Source organism: Pleurodeles waltl, chromosome 12, assembly GCF_031143425.1.
Source record: "Pleurodeles waltl isolate 20211129_DDA chromosome 12, aPleWal1.hap1.20221129, whole genome shotgun sequence".
Taxonomy (NCBI): Eukaryota; Metazoa; Chordata; class Amphibia; order Caudata; family Salamandridae; genus Pleurodeles; species Pleurodeles waltl.
Window position 1 is genome coordinate 638,392,053 of NC_090451.1, and position 21,353 is coordinate 638,413,405.

Genomic DNA, 21,353 nt, shown 5'->3' on the forward strand with positions numbered 1-21,353 from the left:
ACACTGTGTAGTTCTTTCATGTGTGAGTGCTGTGTGACTACAATGGTATTTCATGAGCTTTCCATGTCTCCTACATAAGCCTTGGTTGCTCATCCACGGCTACCTCTAGAGAGCCTGGCTTCTTGACACTTCACTGAAAGGGGATACCTGGACCTTGTATAAGGTGTAAGTACCTTGGGTACCCACCACACACCAGGCCAGCTTCCCACACTGTGGCAGGAAAGTCAAGCTGGAGATCACAGCATAAAGTGGCTTTTCAGCTTTTCTTTGGAGGCAGTAAGTAGCCAATGTTCATTTTGAGGTGTGAAAACAATCCAGGGCCTCAGCCACATTCTTAGCAACCCTTTGTGTGTGTTCTTCCTATTTTGGGGATGAGGTGGGGGCTTGGTGAGGTGCAGAGTGCCTCTTAGGAAGCTCTCAGCATGAGTCCCCGCCCCTTTCAAGGCCCTACCCCTGTACTCACTCAGTCAAATTTATTTGTAAGTTGGCTGGTATGAAAGTGACGTGCAGAAGTAGGATAATGGATAACTCTGTCACTAAGAATTGAATTGTCTGTGATTTGCATAAACAAGTTTTATAAGAATAACAACTGTGTATATTATTAATCAACAAAGCATGTACAACATTTTAGATGATTTTATTGTTTGGGCCGAAATACAATAAAATGTGGGCCACAAAGTTCGAACCATGATGGCCTTTCATCAAGATTGATTAACCAATAGCCACTATGAGCACTTTTATTTTAAGCACTGGTGTCTACATTTGTGGCATGATCTTAAGAGATAATAAATCCTGTTCTCGGCCCTCTTTCAAGGTTACAGCACAAAGTAATGCATAGAAATGCTTGACTTATTCATGGTATCTGAAGTTACCCTAGAGCAGTCCATTGCATTGTTAGCTTGTCTGCTCCATTACAGACTGTGAATAATTATATTCAAACCAGTTCTGGCTCCACCCTAAAAATACACTGTCTGTTAGAAACTCATTTTTCGCCTCACTGGGAAAGCCCAATACAGGAGATGCACATCTGGTGACTGTTGAGCAGTGGTTCCCAGCCTGTGGTCCAGGGACCACTGGGGGTCCACAAAGCCTCCTCAGGGGTTCTGTGTCTGCTTAGGAAGTTAACTAATATGAACAGATTAATAAACTGCATATACATAAAGTGGCTAAATGTAAAATTATTATTTTTTAAACGTAATGTAAATGTCAAGGAATTTTAAATTAGAGACTAAAAATTAAATTAGTATCCTCAAATTGATTCGTGAGAGCAGTGAAAGTGCATCAAACAGAATATACTATGGACAATGTGTGGCTGCAATTGAATTTTAAAAAACTCCAACCTTCCTATCAATTATAAAAAAAACATGTTTTAATTGTATTTGTTTGCAAATAAATAAAATGTGTTATCATTTGTGTATGTGTTAGATGGAATGCATGTTTCCGTATTTTTGTGTATGGTTTTGCAGTTCAAATCATCAACAGTGTTTAGGCCAGGGTCCCCGGCTTCAAGTAATGATTCAGTGGGGGTCCCCGGATTCCAATACTGATTCAGTGGGGACCACTGGTTCCAGTAAGAATAAGGTGGAGTCCGCAGAAGTCTGAAGTTTGGAAACCACTGCTATAGAGCCCTGTTTCCTCTGTGGTTCCAGAAGCCTCTGCGCCTAGTTAAATAAGTAGGCACAGAAGACTCTGCTCCCTGCTTCCTTCCATTGTGTACGTACCAGTAAATGAATCTGTTAGGGGATGGCTGACTGCAGACACCCTGGAGAGGACACAAAGGTAGGCTTTCTTTGACAAGCGCTAGCATCTCTTCACCAGTGAAAACAGTTGTGAACTCTGAATCCTTCCACTGCTACCCTTCACTATCCCAGATGTATGCTTCTGTATCTCTCCTCGCCCCCTCTCCTCCCTCAAAGCTTCTCCTGAGCCCTCTTTTTCTCCTCTTGTGGTGATGTGACCAAGCACCAGCAACTCAGTATGCACTTCCTGTGGGGTGTGATTTTAGATGTAGGTGGGATACTGCTCTGCAAGGCTCTTTGCTCTAGTCCTGATGTCTCTTCTTTCATTTCTCTCATTTGGGCTCTCTTTTCCAGTTCTCCTGCTCCCTCAGCCCAGCGCTGCTAGGCAAGTTGACAGTGGAACAAAGTGTTACACAAATAAGCAACTTAACACAATACAATGTTTTCAGGGGTGTATTTTCAGGGCGGCAGTAAGATTCGGGGGATGTGAGTCTAAAACTTCCCAACAACCTTTACGATGGGCCCAACTTAAAAAAAGATAGAGTGATAAGTAATATAACTATGGAGGTTGTGACCTCCAGTTCGCACATCCCATTCCACATGATAGGAGGTTGTGTATCTGCTAGTGTGATCTGTGTATAACCTGCCGGTCACACGGTCCATTGTTAGTAAGATAGCCTGGTGGGTTCATCCAGCTGCTGCAAAGATATGTGGGCTTATGTCCATGTTTCTCACTCTCTCTTCTCGCATGTGGTTTTATTTGAAATAATGTATTCCATGTTGTATGGCCTCCAAGGTTCCAAAGATCACCAGTGCACATTGCTGAAATTGTTTTCATAGCAATAGAATGAAATATTTGGAATGTGATACATAGAAAACTATTGCGTGAGGGAGGTCTTATTGAAATCAATTCACAAGAACAGACTGATATAGAGGCGAGGGTAAACAACACAGTATTGAAACCTTAGTAGAATAGAAGTTAGCACTGACTTTTCGGATGAATACAACTACCTGTGGATTCCTCACCTTATGAATTCTCCCAATGTGCCAGCATTCAACGGAAAACCTTCTTTCCAGCTCTCCACGTCGACGAGGACGTCACAATTGCACGGCTCCCACATGACTCTGTCTGACATCAGCGTGACAATAAGAGGTCCTCGCCGGCGTGCTGACGTCAGTTCCCTTTTTTCCGTGCCTTCGACGCTAACGGTTTTCTCCTAGCTCTTGCTACTGTTTCAAAGGTGTTCCCTCTTGTCTCTGGTTACAATGTCTCCTCTTAGGAAGTCGGGGTTTAAGCCTTGTCGGGAGTGCGGGGTCGCATTTCGGTTACAGACCGCCATGATGATTGCCTTTGGTGTTTAAGTTCAGAGCATGAAGTCGAGGAGTGTGCCCCCGTCGAGGAGTGTGTGTCCTGCCAAAGCATGAATCTGAAGGCGCTGAAGGAGAGAGAAGCCAAACTCTTTTTGGTTAAGGCGAAGAAAGTACATAGAAGTCATCGTAGATCGTCTTCTCACACTTCTTTGAAAAAACATAAGCGGCGTCGACACGACTCTCGGCGTTGTTCGGCTCGAAGCCGTTCAAGGTCCAGGTCTCCATCTAGATGGCGCCGTGTGACGTGGGAGGTTAGTTTTACGGTGACTCCACAGCCTCAAAGCCCTCAGGCTTTTCCTGCGCCATTGGTCTTTGAGGTGGTCGCGCCCCAAAAGAATCCTCGCTTTTCGCCTAGGGTGCAGGATTCAGATGCTCAGCCGGTGCAAGTGCCACATGAAGGCCAGCGGTATCCTGCCTTCCTGGCTCACGGAGCGGATCCGGTGGCATTTTTAAATGCCATGTTTAATATATTTAATACTATGACCCCTGCTGGTGCATCAGCTGGTCCCACGGGTCCTTTGGCTTTTACATTGGGCTCCCCGGCTCCTTACAAGGCGGCACAGATTATGCCCTTTTATCCAGCTGAGGGTGCCAGTTTGGTGCCGATGACTTCGCCTCAAAGGCGTACGGCACCGATGACATCGCCTTATAGAAATACAGCGCCGACGACTTCGCCTTATCAGTCGACGCCGATGAGGGAGCCTCAGGTGTCCACAGCGCCGATGGGATCCACTCCGGCGCTGGATGGATCCAGATTGGACCGTAATGTGTCTCCTTCTCCTGGTCTGCGTCTTTCAGTCTTGAAGCCGGTGTCATCGACGTCGGCTAACTCTATGTCGACGCCAAGGTTGGAGGCCAGGCTGAGGTCGCGCAGAAACGCACTAAGGCTTTTAGAGACGCAGGAGTACCAAAGACAACTGCTGGAAGAAGGAGAGAGTGCGGAACCCCTGGGTGAATATAAAGGCCTAGACTCGGCCAGTGGGCTAGACACTTCCCCGTAGTGAGACCTTTCTTCTCTAGGGGAGTTTACAGAGGAAGCGGCCTCTTTACATTCTGGGGTCAGGAAGGCGGCAAATTTCTTGGATCTGCCGTTGCCTGCTGTTGAGGTGAAAACAAATATTTTAACTGAGGTCATGCATCCTTCTTCGGCTTCTGCAGAACCATTGCTCCCATTTAATGATGCTCTTACGGAGCCTATTTTAGAGATATGAAGGAAGCCTGTGTTATCCCCAGGTGTGAACAGATCTGTGGCAAGAAGGTATAGGGTGGCTCCTGGAGATTCGGGATTTTTGTCAAAGCATCCCACCCCAGAGAGTCTGGTAGTTCAGGCCTCATGTTCTACACATTCTGCACCAGGCTCCTTCCCTGTGATTCCCTCGGACAGGGAGTCCAAGAGAATGGAGCAGTCGGCGAAGAAGACCTTTTCTTCCTGTAGTATGGCCCTGAAAGCAGCAAACGCTACCTGTGTGTTAGGTAGATATGTGCACGCCCTGATGGACATGGCTAAAGCTATGGTTCCAGACTTGCCACAGGAGATGCAAGGACAATTGGGTGAACTCCTGTCGGACGCTCAGGCTACGGCTAAGCAGATTATCCAGTCTGGTCTGGATTCTACAGACTCAGTGGCCAGGTCGATGGGTATCTCTGTAGCTACCAGGAGGCATGCGTGGTTGAGGTCCTCTGGCTTTTCTTCGGATGTCCAGAACACTCTATTGGACCTGCCTTTTGATGGAGAGAAGCTGTTTGGAGCTAAAGCTGACTCTGCCTTAGAGCACTTTAAGGACAGTAGGGCCACAGCGAAGTCTTTGGGTCTGCAGGCATCCACTACTACCCCTTTCAGGCCCTTTTGGAGGTCCAGGGTGTTTGGGCGTGGAGCCGTTTACTGTGGGAGACCCCAGTCCAACAGCCTGCCAGCCTCCCATATAGATCCTTTAGAGGGCGGGGGAGGGATCGGACAAGAGGGGCCACTCAGCAGCACCCTGCATCATCCTCTTCCTCTGGGGGACAACATCAAGGGAAGCAGCCCAGGTTTTCTGCCCATTTTGAGCCATACTTCTCCTGTATGGGGAAGGTTACGTCTTTTTCTCCACGAGTGGGAGTTAACCACACCAGACTCCTGGGTTCTAAATATTGTGCAGAAAGGATATGCTCTTCCTTTTCAGGAGTTCCCCCCTCCCTTCCAACCCTGTCCATCTTTTTGTTCAGAAGACCATCTCCTGTTGATGCAGCAGGAGGTTCAAATCCTGTTCTCAAAAGGTGCACTGGAGTTGGTTCCAGAGCAGGAAAGGGTTCAGGGTTGTTATTCAAGATATTTCCTGATTCCCAAGAAGAATGGTCGATTGAGACCAATCCTGGATCTGAGGAGTTTTAATTGGTTCCTCAAACAGGAGAAATTCAAGATGCTGACTCTAGCGCAGGTACTTCTGGCGTTGAACAAAGAGGATTGGATGATGTCTGTCGACTTGCAGGATGCTTACTTTCATATCCCTATTCTCAAGTTGCACAGGAAGTATCTCCGGTTTGTGGTGGGATCGCAACACTACCAGTTTGCGGTCCTTCCATTTAGTCTTACTTCAGCACCTCGAGTCTTCACGAAGGTGATGGCGGTGGTTGCAGCAAGTCTCATAAGGAAGGGAATATCGGCATTCCCTTACCTGGACGATTGTTTGATCAAAGCCAAGTCTCCAGAGCTCGTGCTGCATCACTTGCAGATGACAACTCAGTTGTTGTTCAGTCTGGGCTTTTCAATAAACGTGCCCAAGTCTGACCTGGAGCCCTCTCAGCGCCTCCTGTTCATAGGGGCAGTACTGGATACAACATTGAATCGTGCCTATTGTCCGCCTCAGCGGATTCAGGACATTCAGGCGTTGATTCCAGTGTTTCAAAATGGAGCGGTTGTTCCAGCCTTCAAGGTACTGTGCCTGCTCAGTCTGTTCGCTTCTTGCATTCTGTTGGTCACTCATGCACGTTGGCACATGAGAGCTCTCCAATGGTGCCTCTGCAAGCAGTGGTTTCAACACAAAGGGGATCTCGAGGAGTCGATATCGATCCCCAGAAGCGCTGCAGCAGATCTACGATGGTGGGCTGTGGACGGCAACCTCTCCCAAGCAAGGCCATTTTCACTGCCTCCTCCGGTGGCCACAGTCATAACGGATGCTTCCACTTTAGGGTGGGGAGCTCATCTGGTAGATGTGGAGGTCAAAGGTCTTTGGTCTCCAATGGAACGGACTTTTCATATCAATCTGTTAGAATTGCAAGCGATACGTCTGGCTCTCAAAGCCTTCCTCCCGTCTCTTCACGGTCGGTCAGTTCAAGTCTTGATGGACAACACTACCGCGATGTGGTATATAGACAAGCAGGGAGGAGTGGGGTCATACCTTATCTCCAGAAAGGCTCTGCGGCTCTGATCCTGGGTTCAGGACCATCGGATTTGCTTGGTAGCGAATCACCTGGCCAGAATACCCAACGTACGCGCGGACAGTCTCAGTCTGCATTTCTCGGCCGGTCACGAGTGGTGTCTCTATCCGGATGTGGTCCGTCACATCTTTCAGATGTGGGGTTCTCCACGGATAGACCTGTTTGCCACTCGGGAGAACGCGCACTGCCCGTTGTTCTGCAGCCTCCAGTATCCGGTGCAAGGAGCTTTGGGGGGCGCGTTTCAGATTTCTTGGTGCGACTAGTTGCTTTACGGGTTTCCCCCCATTCCCTTGATTCCTCGGGTTCTGAGGAAGATTCGCCAAGATCAGGCTCAAGTCATTTTAATAGCTCTGGATTGGCCGAGAAGGGTGTGGTACACGGACCTTCTCCAACTCTCAATGTGCCCTCAGCTCTGTCTCCCTCTCAGGGCAGATCTCCTCTCGCAGTCGCAGGGGCAGGTTCTACACCCCCACCTCCAGAGCCTGAACCTTCATGCCTGGAGATTGGACGGGGGCAATCTGAGTTCTTTCTCTCTCCCACCAGAGGTAGTGGATGTTATTTTATCGGCCAGGCGACACTCCACTAAGACTGTTTATGCCGGCAGATGGGCAAAATTCGTGGCTTGGTGTGGAGAGAAACAAAATGATCCCTAGAGAGCCCATCTGTCAGATGTTCTGTTGTTTGTTTAACTTTAGCACAGAAGGGTTGTGCAGTTGTGACTGTTAAAGGCTATTTGTCGGCACTGTCAGCCTTTCTTTGCGTCCGGATCAACCTTTCTTGTTTAAATCGCCTATTGTTATTAGGTTCCTAAAAGATTTGACAAATAAATTTCCTCACACTCCGTTTCTTATGCCTCAGTGGGATTTAAATCTGGTTTTGACTTTTTTAATGGGTTTGCCGTTTGAACCCATGCATTCTTGTCCGTTAAGATTTTTAGTTCTTAAGATGGTTTTCCTGATAGCTATTACCTCTGCTAGGCGTGTGGGTGAGCTTCATGCCCTTAGTGTTAAACCTTCCTTTACTTCATTCTTTGCTGACAAAGTGGTGCTGAAAACCAGGGCGGCTTTCCTACCTAAAGTTGTCACTCCTTTCCATGTGGGGCAGACCATTACCCTTCCATCTTTCTACCCTCCTCCTCATCCTTCAAAGGAGGAAGAGAGACTCCATCGTTTGGACCCCAGAAGGGCTCTCAGTATTTATATTGAGAGGACAAAGGACTTTCGTTTAGAGGACCAGCTCTTCGTTGGATATGTAGGAAAGAGGAAGGGCAGAGCGGTCCATTAAAGAACTATATCCAGGTGGGTCATTCTTTGCATTAAGATCTGTTCTTCGTTGGCAAAGAAGGTTCCTCCTGAGGGTATTAGAGCCCATTCGACCAGAGCTAAGGCTGCCACTTTGGCCCTGGCTAGAGGGGTTCCGGTGGTGGATATTTGCAAGGCAGCGACTTGGGCATCCCTCCACACGTTCGCAAAGCATTATTGCTTGGACTCGGAAGTTAGGAGGGACGGCCATTTTGTATGTTCTGTGTTGCAGGATTTCTTGGTTTGACCAGTCAGGCACCCACCTCAGAGTGCGGTACTGCTTTGGGACTCTATTCATAAGGTGAAGAATCCACAGGTAGTTGTATCCATCAGAAGAACAAGTTACTTACCTTCAGTAACGCTTTTTGTGGTGGATACACTAGCTACCTGTGGAGTCCTCACAGTGCCACCCGTCTCCCCGTTGCCTGTCTGATCATACCAAGTCTTTTGTATTATAAGTGTATATATGTTTTGATTTTTTTTATATAAATGATTGTTGTAATGGTGTTACATCAATATGGTTTTATGTGTATATTCATTTGAGCTATTGTGAGGTTGGTTTTCACCTGTTCGCCTCAAAGGCACTTAAAAAAATGGGTGAAACTGATGTCAGCACACCGTCGGGACCTCTTATTGTCACGGTGACGTCAGACGAAGTTGCGTGGGAGCCGTGCAATTCTGACGTCCTCGTCAGCATGGAGCGCTGGGAAGAAGGTTTTCCGTCGAATGCTGGCGCATTGGGAGAATTCATAAGGTGAGGAATCCACAGGTAGCTAGTGTATCCACCAGAAAAAGCGTTACTGAAGGTAAGTAACTTGTTCTACACATCTGTAAACAGTTGCAGCATACATCCGCTCTGCGCTCACACCTGTATATCTCCCCTCTCCGCCCCTTCTGTTTCCTCTCTCCACTCCTTGTATCTCCTTCCTTCACTCCTTGTATCTCCTCTCCCCACTCCTCGATTCTCCTCTCTCCACTCCTTGAGTTGCCTCTCTACACCCCTTGTATCTCCTCTCTTCACCCCTTTTATCTCCTCTCTCCACCCCATGTATCTCTTTCCTTCACTCCTTGTATCTCCCCTCTCCACTCCTTGTATCTCAACTTCCACTCCCTGTATCTCCCCTTTCCACCCTTTGTGCCTCCTCTCTCCACTCCTTTGTATCTCCTTCCTTCACTCCTTGTGTCTCCTCCTCCCCTCCTTGCATCTCCTCTCTCCACCCCTTGTATCTCCTTCCTCCACTCCCTGTATATCCTCTCTCCACTCCTTGAATCTCCTCTCTCCACTCCTTGAATCTCCTCTCTCCACTCCTTGAATCTCCTCTTTCCACCCCTTGTATCTCAACTTCTACTCCTTGTATCTCTTTCTTCCACCCCTTGTGTCTCCTCTCTCCACCCCTTGTATCTCCTCTCTCCACTCCTTGTATCTCCTTCCTCCACTCCTTGTATCTCCTCTCCTTGTATCTCCCCTCTCCACTCCTTGTGTCTCCGTCCTCCACCCCTTGTGTCTCCTCTCTCCACCCCTTGAGTGCCTCGCTTCCCTTTTCCACAAACTCTCCTTCGCGTTCAAACTCTCTCGCCCCTCTCCCTTTGTCTCTCTCTCGCTGCTGTCTCTTTCTTTGGCATTCTTTTTCACCCCATCTCCCTCGCTCTCTTTTCCTCTCACTCTTTTTCTGATGGCCCTCTCCCCTCTTTTCCTTTCTTATCCTCTCTCTCGTTCACCTGTTCTCTCTCCTAACCCATCGCTCTGTCTTATTCACTTTGTCTCTGCAACTCACCCGTTTCCCGCCTTGTGCTCTGTTGGCCCTCCCTTCGTCTCCTCGTCGCCCCCCATTCCCTCTCTCCCACCGCGCCCGTCTGCCGGCGGAGGTTCGCTCCTTTCTTTTGACATGTTCTCCCAGCACGCCTCTCCTCTCCCACCACTCTCTCCTCTGATGTTTGCTGTTCATCGGCGCCTCTCCTCTGTTTCCCTGGCCGCCTGGAGCATCCTCCTCCTGCCGCGCCGCTCCTCCTCATCTATTATGAATGTTATTTTAAGCTCTCATTATGCACTTCTTTCTCTTAAGCCCCACACTCTGTCTCTCCGCCCCCCTGCTTCCTTCACTGTTCCTATCCCCTTCCTCTCTCTCTATCTCTCGCACGCTTTCTTCTTCATCTCTTGTCCCTCACCATCTCAGTAAATCTATTTTGCTTTAACCCCTTGTGTCTGCTCTCTTTTTCCACACTCCCCTCTCTTTTTTCCATTTCACCTGTTCTCGCCATCTCTCAAGCTCACTCTCTTTTGTGCTCCCTGTCTCATTCCTCTAGCTCCCCTTCGCCTCTTCCCCCTCTCACTTTTTATGTTCAATCCCATCACGTTGTGTTGCGCTCTTCTCCTTCTCTCTCTCCATCACTCTTCTACTTCCCAGGCCTGTCTCCATCTCTCTTTCTTCGTCGCCAACGCACACTCAGCATCTCCCTCCCCCTAGCGCCTCTAACCATCCCACGTTGCTTTGCCCCCGCCCCTCTCTCCTTCTCGCCATACCTGCCCAATGACACCTACCTCATGCCCTGCTCTATACCCAGCTGCGCTTTCCAAACTGGAACTTTTTACCCCAATTTAGGAAACGGATAACTTAACTACAAGTCCCAGAATACCAAGCGTTGTTGCCTTACAGTCAGGGCTGACTGAAGGTGTCCTACATGACAGAGGTGCACTTGGGTTAGGGCTCAGCCCCATCACCCCTTTAGAGCTGCCAGTGAGTAACCAAATGTCTCAGTAGACAAGGAAGGCCCTCCAACCCTTCAGGACTGACTGCTGCTGATCCTCAGCTGTCAGCAAAAGCGCCAAGAGGTCCAGTTAGTCCTTGATTAGGAGGTGCTCAGAATAGGGGTGGACTTTACTGCTATCAGCAAATACCGTTACCCGAGGGTGAGGTACTTACCAAGTGCGGAAAATACCTCAAGCCCACGTTTGGGAATGATACATAAGACGTTGAATCAGTATTCAACATATCTAGGCCCTCTATACGAGCGGCCCCGCTCACAGCGATATGTGCAGTAAGTGCTGTTACCCCACATGTCGCGACCATGAGTTTAATGATAGATATCGGCGGGTCGAACTTGCTGATGTTTATCGGGAGAAAAATGCCTGCAGTTTACCTGCACATGCTGATGTTGGTGCTGTAAGAATCAAAATGTGCATGTTATTCCCCAAAAACTCACAATTGGATGGTATATATGGCTCTCAGGAAGGACTCTGCAGGGTCGGATTTGATCAGGTGCCTTAATGTCACACCGACTACCAGGCCACTTGTAATGAGGGCCCTAGAAATGCACGCTTTGCACCTTTGTTTCTGGGCATAACTTTCAGAAGCTTTGACACACCAAAACCAGTCGGGGGCAAATGAATCCTTGGCCAACATCCCTTTTGCATAGGGCTTGGAGCTCTCCTCCCACCTCAGGATCTTGTCCAAAATAGTGTGCACGTTATGGATGCTGAGATCGATCGATGAATCGTATTGGTTGCAAAGTTGTAAATTATTCTTCATCATTGCACCTGTTGATTTTAGAAGCACCCAAAACCGTGTTTGATACACATTTACACAACTGTTATGTGTTTTCTGTGTCCACCGAGCCAGCGTGTGTGCCTCAGTGCCTTCAAAAAGACCCTACAGGTGAAATGTGGAGTTACAGAAATACTCTGTTTCCATTTTTAGAAAGGATAAAAGGCGGAGTCTCCCATTTCTATGACCCAGTAGCGATACCTGAGGGTTACAAGCAGATCTCTACAGCAGGCACTCAGCTCATTGGGCAATTTCTAGTCTGCACTTCAGAACAATACTCACCCTGGGCAGCTGGCTGGCTTTCTTCTCCACAGATAGTCTGTTATCTTGATTGTTCTCTAGAAGCTCTTCCAACGCATCGACCTAGAAATGAAAACACAAATTGATCAATAAACCAAATTTCCCCTCCCCCTTTCAAAGAAGTACTCTCAGTGGAACATTCTTCTCTGCACAGACATGCAAGCCATTGAGTTCACTCCCAAAGAGAAGGTCCCTCATCAGCCATCTCAAAAGAAGCGGCTTCTCTAGACTTCAGGACCGAAGTCCCCTCAGACCAAGGGGCGTAGCTTCAAAGGGGGGGGGTTACATCCCCTAATAAATGTATCTTCTAGCAAATAGTTGGGTTCAGGTGCTTTTATTCGGGTATGTTGATGTCTCTCGGATTTCCCCAGAAATGTTTACATGAACACACACAGACACTCCCTCTCTACTGTGTAACTCTTAAAAAATGTTGATTACTTTACAAAATATTGTGTTTTTTCTCACTTACTACCCCGCCAATGCACATTTGTTTCCCTTTCCATTGCCCCTTTAGCCCCTCTCCTGCGCCCCTCTTGAATAATGTATTTCAACATAATTGGGCAGCTTGGTTGTTGGGAAATCTGAAACTCACAATCCCCTAATCTTACTGACCAAACTACGGCCCTTCTCAGACCTCTTTACTGATCGGTTTCTACAAGTGGTTTGTGTATGCAGCTTGCAGAGCGCTCATTGCATTTCTTCAGTTTACCACCCTGTCTGTAGGTGTACACAAACGCCACCGCACGCAGCCTGGAGTCCCCTCCCCAGGCCTCACAGACTACCCAAAACTCAACACGAATAGAAGACCCCCTCAACCAGCACCCTTCTCCCACCCATGCACTACTGATGTTCAACTTCTCACTCGACTCGGGAAAGCACTTTGGGGTCCCGACAAGAGGTAGAAAAGTGCTATAGAGATGCCAAGATTCAACACAATAAGATCTAACCCATAATCAAGATAATATAATCACAAAGTATTTGTTGCTCATTGTCAGTCATAATGAAGAACCTATAACTAGATGGCCAAAATGTTGAAAATATGGGATCACTGCCAACCTGCAAGCTAGCCATTGTCCTCTATCTAATTCTGAGCTTTACTATTGTCTTTCCACGTATTTTAATCCTCACTTTAAACTAAGTGTAACCCTAATCCATACACTTACTCTTAATCTCAACCTAATAATCACCTTAATTTAACTTCACTGCAGGTCTATCCAAAACCCTTCTAATTTGTCCGCTTCCACTTACCACAGCAATACTCAACCCCTAATGTAAACAGGAACCCTTACCTATGTCCCTTTCCTCACGCTAATAAGAACACTCACCCTATCTTTTTTTTAACTCTTTCCCTGTCAGTAGTTTCAGGCATAGCTTTTATTTTAAATTACATTTAAATAAGATGTACACTGCCCTATTGTTCTTTATGGTTATTCATCATGACCTTATTTTACTATGGCATCCCTTCTTTTTGGATTTGTGGTTACTGTATTTCTTTATTGTCGTTCCTTCACTTTGACATAATGCAGGCGAAGCAAGTAAAAAATGAGCAAGTAACACACTGGCCTCCAAAAATCTACTCTCCTACTAGCTATGATTTCATCAGGTCGAGCTAAATTTAGAAACTACTCACCCATTCTGGCTAGTTGACAAAGAACAGGTGTTCTGCTCACTCAAAGAGTGAGGGGGCAATAAAATGCCTTTAAATCTTTGTTTTATCTTGTCACATTTCCTCTGTGTTCAGAGAAATAAGTCAGAAGTCTATTGACTTCTCTGGCTGCAGAGTTCCAGGATTTTGTTAAATGAACTGTCTGACCTGCTGTACAAAGACTTTAAAATGAAAAGCTGCATGGTGACAAATTTGAACTAACGCACAGCATTTAAATAGCTAATAACTGATCTGTACAAACATTGAGAAAATAATTTCAGTAGTTGTGAAAGCCTGTTTTTGTACTTATGTGGGATGAAAAGAAATATAATCGGATGAAAACAAATCTAAACACTTTACTTGGTGACATGCAAATGATAAATGTTTTCTGAAACCCAGTTTTCACAGATTATTTGTAATACACTGTATAGTTTTATCAGTAAAGCTGCAAGTTTGTAGGGAGGTTTTTGGCCATTTCAATGGGAAACTTACTGTCTGTAAATGACGGTGTGCTACCACATCATGCTTTAGTAATGTATTTATGAAAAGTGAGAGTCTAAACATGAACTGAGAAACCCTTCTGCCCCTGCCCTGATGGCAAAGCTATTAGTAAACTCAGAGGCAAGTCAAGGATCAGGTGCACCCTATATGTGGGCTATGTTCTTATTATACATGGAGCAAATATTTAGTCTATTTAATCAAAAAAATAGTTTTTTGTACAGCAGAAATGCCGAACTCACATATTTGAAGGTGCACTCAAATGTGAGAATAAAGAAAAAGGAGGCTCTGTAAAATAAAATATTTGCCTAGGATTACACAATTTGAGACCAGTTTACAGGTCAAGTACATTTCAGTTAGGTCAAGTAGATTATTCAAGTTACTTTAGTAACATTTTTATGATTTTCCAAGGCCTGACATGGTATACGTTAAATAGGTTCAAGTCTGTGTCAGAACAAAAATTGTCAAGATAATAATGACTTGTGAGAGCTTGGGAAACACATGTATGTGTGGAGCTTGAGTCACTGACATGTGAGAGCTTGGGAAAAACAGGCATGTCAGGAGCTTGAGGTACAGGCACTGACGTGGGATCTTGGGAAACCCATGTATGTGAGGAGATTGAGGCACTGACGTGAGAGCTTGGGAAACACAGGTATGTGAGGAGCTTGCAGCATATGCAATGACGTGAGAGCTTAGGAACCACAGGTATGTGAGGAGCTTGAGGTACAGGCACTGACAAGTGGGAGCTTGGGAAACACGTGTATGCGGGGAGCTTGAGTCACTGACATGAGAGCTTGGGAAACAGGCATGTGAGAAGCTTGAGGCACAGGCACTGACGTGAGAGCTCAAAGCACAGCCAATAACAGTGTGAGGCTCTTGAGGCACCTGCACTGACAGTGTGAGGAGCACATGGACTGAGTGTGAGGAGCTTGAGGCGCATGGGTAAGTAAAGAGTGTGAGGCACATGGACTGACAGAGTGAGGAGCTTGAGGCACATGGACTGACAGTGCGAGGAGCCTGGGAAGCGTGTGTGCGAGGAGCTTGAGGCATACTGTGCAAGGAGCTGGGGCAAAGGGCAGTAACAGTGCAAGGAGTCAGGGCACATCATGGGCAGTAAATGTGAGGTGCTTTGGCTGCATGGGAAACCATGTGAGGAGCTAGGGCAGTGAGAGATTAGAGCACAGAGACAGTCAGTGCGCTTGTGAAGATAGGTCCAGATTTACTAAACAAATCACGCAGCGCAGCACAGCAAGGGAAGTTGCTTGTCTGCTTTGTGCAACTGGGAAAGAGCAGGAGTGCCCCTGTATCTGCTAAGATGTGGTTCTGTTCTTCTCTCTCCGCGCACTGGGGCACTATTGGCTGCCGTGCACCAACGCAGACACCCTTACACCATAGTGCAAGGGTGACTGGGTTGTGGGAGGAATAGGTTTGTTCTGGAAAGGATCCAATCCCTTTTAAAAACGATGCTTTACGGCGTTTCCCACCTTGTGTGTGTGCTGTAGAATGCAAAGCAAGAAAAACGAAGGAAAAATGGAAAGACTTCTCCTAGTTAACCCTGCCTGGAAGAGGCGCAGGATTTTTGACAAAATCCCTTTCTATAATCTTTGTACATACGGATTTACCTCCAAACCAGTGCTTAATTTGTGCTTGTTGTTTCCGGTGCTGAGCACCGGCACTTATTTTTGAGGGCTGGGGCTTAGTCTTCTGCCTCAGGCATTTGCTGCGAGCAAAAGACACATTTGGAAAAGACGGAGAAAGGGAAAAACGAAAAAGTGTCACAACGGGAGAAAGCCGGAAGCTGCAAGAGTGAGCTGAAGCGCTGGGAGTGGCTTTAAATGGATTAAAGAGGCCCGAGATGGCTTCAGGATTGCACTAAATACTTTGCATCAGGTTTGCGTCAAATAAGAAAAGCTGAGGCAAAGTGTTTGTAAATATGGGCCATGGTCTGGCTGTGTGAGGGGATGAGGCGCATTAGCACTGGTGTGAGGAGGGTTCAGAATCTCTCCAGGCACACTTTAGGAAGGCGCCCCGTCCGTACAGCACGGAGGAGCCAATGGCTGGCGAAAGCACATGCAAAAAACACATTAATAAATACATGAATCCCTTTAAAGTGCAGACGTCCCCGGGGTTCGTGAGCTGGCTGACTCGGCAGTGCACATCTCGCAACCCAGGCCAATCTCCGCGGCTTCCTGTTTCCTTAATAGTGGAACCGTGAAGCGGTTGTAGACGGCAAGACTGCTCAGTGGGTTAATGCGCCTGCTGTGGGAACATGTGAAACAAGCACGTCACTGGTTCGCACTTCGAACCCTGACAGACAGGACTCGGAGGACCAGAAAAGACTGACACGACTTGCAGTTTGGGTGATAGTGAGATTACGGTGGTGTGTGCAAAATATTGCAACTCGCCGGCACTGCTTTACAAACATGTGAATGCATGTATACAATGTGTAAATAATTCTTTCTGATATAGGATGTATTTTGTAAACCTAAATTTGATACCTAAGACCTTGTGAAAGAGAAAGTCATTGTAAAATGAAGGCGACACAGGTGGAATCAGTCTTGTAAGTGGTTGCAGTAAGAAAGCGCCTCTTTTTACTCCAAAGCTTTCTTTATTGGCAAGAAGCTGTTTTAGATCATATCATGTCATGTCAGATCACAATATATCACCATATCTGTCATATCGTATGACGTAGGGTATGGAAGCATAGCGGGCCAGGAGGGCTCCGGCTGGTGGCGGGTTCCCGCTCAGCCTCTCATCCTTCGGGGGCTGATAAAATAAGTGTCGGTGAGCAGGGTGGGTGCACTGATTGATATAAGCACTTTTAGCCTTTAGTGAGTTACTGTAGGATAACATTTCTTACAAACACTTACAGGACTACTGCTACCAGTAGCACAGGTGTTACCACCAAAATGACAATAACAGTAGTACTCTTCACATTGCTACCAATATTGCTACTATTAATGGCATAATGTACTACAAATACTCCTAATTCTAGTACATGCCTTCTATTAACATTTATTACAATCACTCATGGACTGAGCTATTACCACCAAAATTAATGCTCTCAACATTGCTAATATTGTTGGTAACAATATTACTGCTTATGCTACAAAAAGTACTACTGCTATTAACTATGTGCCTGCTAGCATAAATGCTTCTGATATTATGTCTTGTATCACGATTATTACTCATGCTGATAATGTGACAGCGGGTGCTACCGATACTGCCATTACTAATGCGTCTGCTCCCATCGCAGGCACCATTAATAATACTACTGGTAATAATAAGGGTGTTGATAGTACTGATACTACTAACACTCCTGAAACCATTCCTAGGACTTCTGATGCTACTAATAATACTAATATTAGGACTGTCACTGCTAACAATACTTGTATTAGCAAACCACCTATGACTACGCCTACCACTGCTAGTAATAATGCAAATAATGTGTTTGCTATTACTGCTAACACTGCCAGTATTACTAAACCTATTACTTGTACTATTGCGACTAACACTAGGAAAATACTGATGCTAGTACTCTACCTGTTGATACTACTAGTAGTACCGTAACCCTTATTAATGAATCTAGCAAGACTTCTAATTTATGGGATGTGCATACTACTAAAACTATTGGTATTTCTAATACTATTTCCATTATTATTAACCTTTGTGATGTTGTTACCAATTCATCCTATAATGACACTAACAACGTCCTGATTCATATTAAATAATGTTGTTAGATATATATTAATATCACGGCCCCACAAATTATACTTGTAATAAGGTCACTGATTATAGAAATAAAAATAATATCTAAACCGCTAATGCCGTGATTCTCCAGACAGCTAGGGAAATACAAAGAAAATGCTGCTATCAAAACAATACTCAAAAGTACTATTATTATCAGTATTATTACTCAGGTTATTGTGTTTGTTGACAGGCTGAAACTGAAAAAAAAACCTGCTTTGCAAATGACTTTTATTGGGTAACAGTGGCGTTTCCCCCTCCCCAATGAAGCTGGGCGGCTGCCCCCAGAGCTGCCAGTGCGACGGCGGTGTACGCGGGGTTGGGGATCGGGGAGGGACGCTTCCAGACCTTGGTGGGAGAGGCCGAGGGGTCTCACCCAAGGACACTACACTTAGGGCCGGCCTTTGCAAGTTGCGACCGGTGCGGCCCTGACCCCGGGGAGGCGCTGTGTTTTGCAATAACTTATGATCTAAAAGCACCCGCTGCAGAGTTCCTTGTGTGTCCAGCTTTCAGGCAACAATAACAATGTTGAGATAACTCTTGTGATTAACGTTCCTGCTGCAGAACGAGAGATGGGAGTTTTGTCTAGTGGCAGTTTTGACTCTCCATAAAGTAGCGCAGAGGGTGCATGTGCTGCTGCAAAGAACAGATCTGTATTTTATGATGAGTGGATTGGGAAAGCCAGCCGTTACCAGAGCGTTAAAACAAATGCAATGCAAATGAAAGAGGGGCTGTGGAGAGATGAGGGGCATTTTTACCGGGTGGTACTGAGGGAATCCGAGGAGGTGGTCAGGGAGGGTGGGGGCGCCAAAAACGTTTGTCGCAGCGGGCTCCACCAGCTCCAAAGCCTTATACTATTGATATACGTACTGGCCCTTCAGAGCTCCTATATGAGGGGCTTCCCGGCGCTTAGAAGTCGTCAGGCACTCCCTCGTGTACACGCATACACGGACGCATGTCGCGCCTCTGGTAGCCCGAGCGACACTTTGTGACCGTGGGTAATACCAGTGCGGTGTATTCCTACGGGTAAAGTAGTTGCCATAGCTCTGACGCCCTGATGATCCAGGCTGGGATCACAGCAGAATGTCCCAGCTTTTACACGGTCACACGGCTGTGCCGCATGATCGCCTGTCACTCCGTATACATCATAAGTTCCCGGGCAAAGGACGCCGCTTTGCGTTAGTATTCGTCCGTGCACAAGGGAAGAAAGTAAGTCTCGGTCACTGAAAACTGTACCCGACAGCTGGGTGCACCCGAGCTGTTTGACATCAGTCAGTCTTAACTACCACCCAATGGCTCATTAATGCCCTCGACGGTCAGATCTCCCTGGGCTAAAGCCACAGGGGTTTACAGCTCCTTAGTACGAGACTCCTGGGCGCAGCCGTGCTGTTCGCTGTCAGCTGCCACCGAGATCTGCTCGTTTTTGAAGTGAGATAAAGGACTTCAGTTCGCCTCTCCACGCCCCCAGATCATATTGGTGCAGGCGCTCCTTTTGTCTAAAGTCACTGCCAAAATCCACTGCGATCCCTCATTGGGTGAGTGGTATTTGCCCTCTCCTCGCACTACACGACCCGCAGTCACTACATTCCTGGCATACCCAGTGCATAGTGAAATTGTTGAACATACAGTGAGCGCCACCAGCTACCCTCAGTTTCACTGATATCGGCCACTTGACAAGCAGCAGCGACCGAGCTCCACTCAGAAGCGACAAAACGAATGATCACCCCATGCCAACCAAGCCACGATGTGATTGTGCGCTATGGAGCACACGAGGGTGCAGCCGCACGGTTCGCCATCAGCTGTCCCTTAGTCTAGCTACTCTCGGCCGGGTAGGAGTGGGTGCCACGCCCCTGCCTAAGCCACCGGTGTCTTGGCAGACACACGAAAAGCAAAATACACCGGTGCAGCAGCTGCGTTCATCCTTGGCAGCACCCCGAGATCCACTAACAAACACCAGAACGAACATACTACGGCAAGTACTCAACACGGGCTTGTTCATCACCAAGAATACGAGGGTGCAGCTGCACGGTTCGCCATCAGCTGCCCCACAGCTTCACTATCACCCAGCACATGAGGGTGCAGCTTGGCTGTTCGCTATCAGCTGTCCTATGTTTTTACTGTCACCCAGCACATGAGGGTGCAGCTTGGCTGTTCGCTATCAGCTGTCCTATGTTTTTACTGTCACCCAGCACATGAGGGTGCAGCTTGGCTGTTCGCCATCAGCTGCCCCACAGCTTCACTATCACCCAGCACATGGGGGCGCAGCTTGGCTGTTCGCCATCAGCTGTCCCACAGCTTCACTATCACCAGCACATGAGGGTGCAGCTTGGCTGTTCGCTATCAGCTGTCCTATGTTTTTACTGTCACCCAGCACATGAGGGTGCAGCTTGGCTGTTCGCTATCAGCTGTCCTATGTTTTTACTGTCACCCAGCACATGAGGGTGCAGCTTGGCTGTTCGCTATCAGCTGTCCTATGTTTTTACTGTCACCCAGCACATGAGGGTGCAGCTTGGCTGTTCGCCATCAGCTGCCCCATAGCTTCACTATCACCCAGCACATGAGGGTGCAGCTTGGCTGTTCGCCATCAGCTGTCCTATGTTTTTACTGTCACCCAGCACACGAGGGTGCAGCTTGGCAGTTCGCTATCAGCTGTCCTATGTTTTTACTGTCACCCAGCACATGAGGGTGCAGCTTGGCTGTTCGCTATCAGCTGTCCTATGTTTTTACTATCACCCAGCACACGAGGGTGCAGCTTGGCTGTTCGCCATCAGCTGCCCCATAGCTTCACTATCACCCAGCACATGAGGGTGCAGCTTGGCTGTTCGCCATCAGCTGTCCTATGTTTTTACTGTCACCCAGCACACGAGGGTGCAGCTTGGCAGTTCGCTATCAGCTGTCCTATGTTTTTACTGTCACCCAGCACATGAGGGTGCAGCTTGGCTGTTCGCTATCAGCTGTCCTATGTTTTTACTATCACCCAGCACATGAGGGTGCAGCTTGGCTGTTCGCCATCAGCTGTCCCACAGCTTCACTATCACCAGCACACGAGGGTGCAGCTTGGCTGTTCGCCATCAGCTGCCCCATAGCTTCACTATCACCCAGCACATGAGGGTGCAGCTTGGCAATTCGCCATCATCTGTCTAATAGTTTCACCATTACTCCGCACACCTGGGTGCAGCTGCGCCGTGCTCCGCCAGGTACTCTCGAGGAGTCAGAACGGACGTGTGCCCCGCACCCACGGTAGTACCCCCGACTCACCAGGGCCCTGGCAGGGTATCCGTGCTGCGGCGTCTGGTCCTCTTGCGACCCCCCTTCTTCGGACCCCTGCGCCTGGCAGCCCAGTAGGACCAAGGAGAGGCAGAGCCCCAGCAGCAGGACGCGGAGCCCCGCGGAGGGGCCCCCCAGAAGGCCGGCTCTTCTTCTCTGCTCCATCTCCGAGGCTGGAAGCGGCCGGGTGCCTGTGTGAGGAGAGAGAGGCGTCTTGAAGCAGCGGTGGGCTTTCTGGCGAACCATTTCTCTCTCCATCCTTTTATACCTCAGCCACACCGGCCCACCCCTCCCCCACCCCGCGGAGGGCCCACTTTTCTTATCCCTCTCCCTGATGCACAGGGGTGGCGCTACTCGGAAATATGAAAATAAATAGTCCTAATATGTATCCCCCCCACCACCATGCTCCCTGTCAGCACACTGTGCTTGAAGAGAGGGATTAAACACGCCAGCAGGGTACAGGTTAGAACTCAGGAAAAAAGTGTTAGTGGTACTCATTTCATCAGTCTCACAGAGGATGAACGGC

General features: G+C 47.7%; 1 protein-coding gene across 1 annotated transcript in view; it reads right to left on the bottom strand.

Moving 5' to 3' along the window:
- LOC138268471 (cocaine- and amphetamine-regulated transcript protein-like) overlaps positions 1-21,074 on the bottom strand; it is a 33,789-nt gene extending 12,715 nt beyond the window's left edge. The window contains exons 1-2 of the mRNA XM_069218156.1: positions 20,819-21,074; positions 11,653-11,733 (exon numbers count right to left, since the gene is read on the bottom strand). Coding sequence (XP_069074257.1) covers positions 11,653-11,733; positions 20,819-21,073 — 336 coding nt within the window. The 5' untranslated portion in view covers position 21,074. The remainder of the gene's footprint in view (positions 1-11,652; positions 11,734-20,818) is intronic.
- Positions 21,075-21,353: the final 279 nt, after the last annotated feature.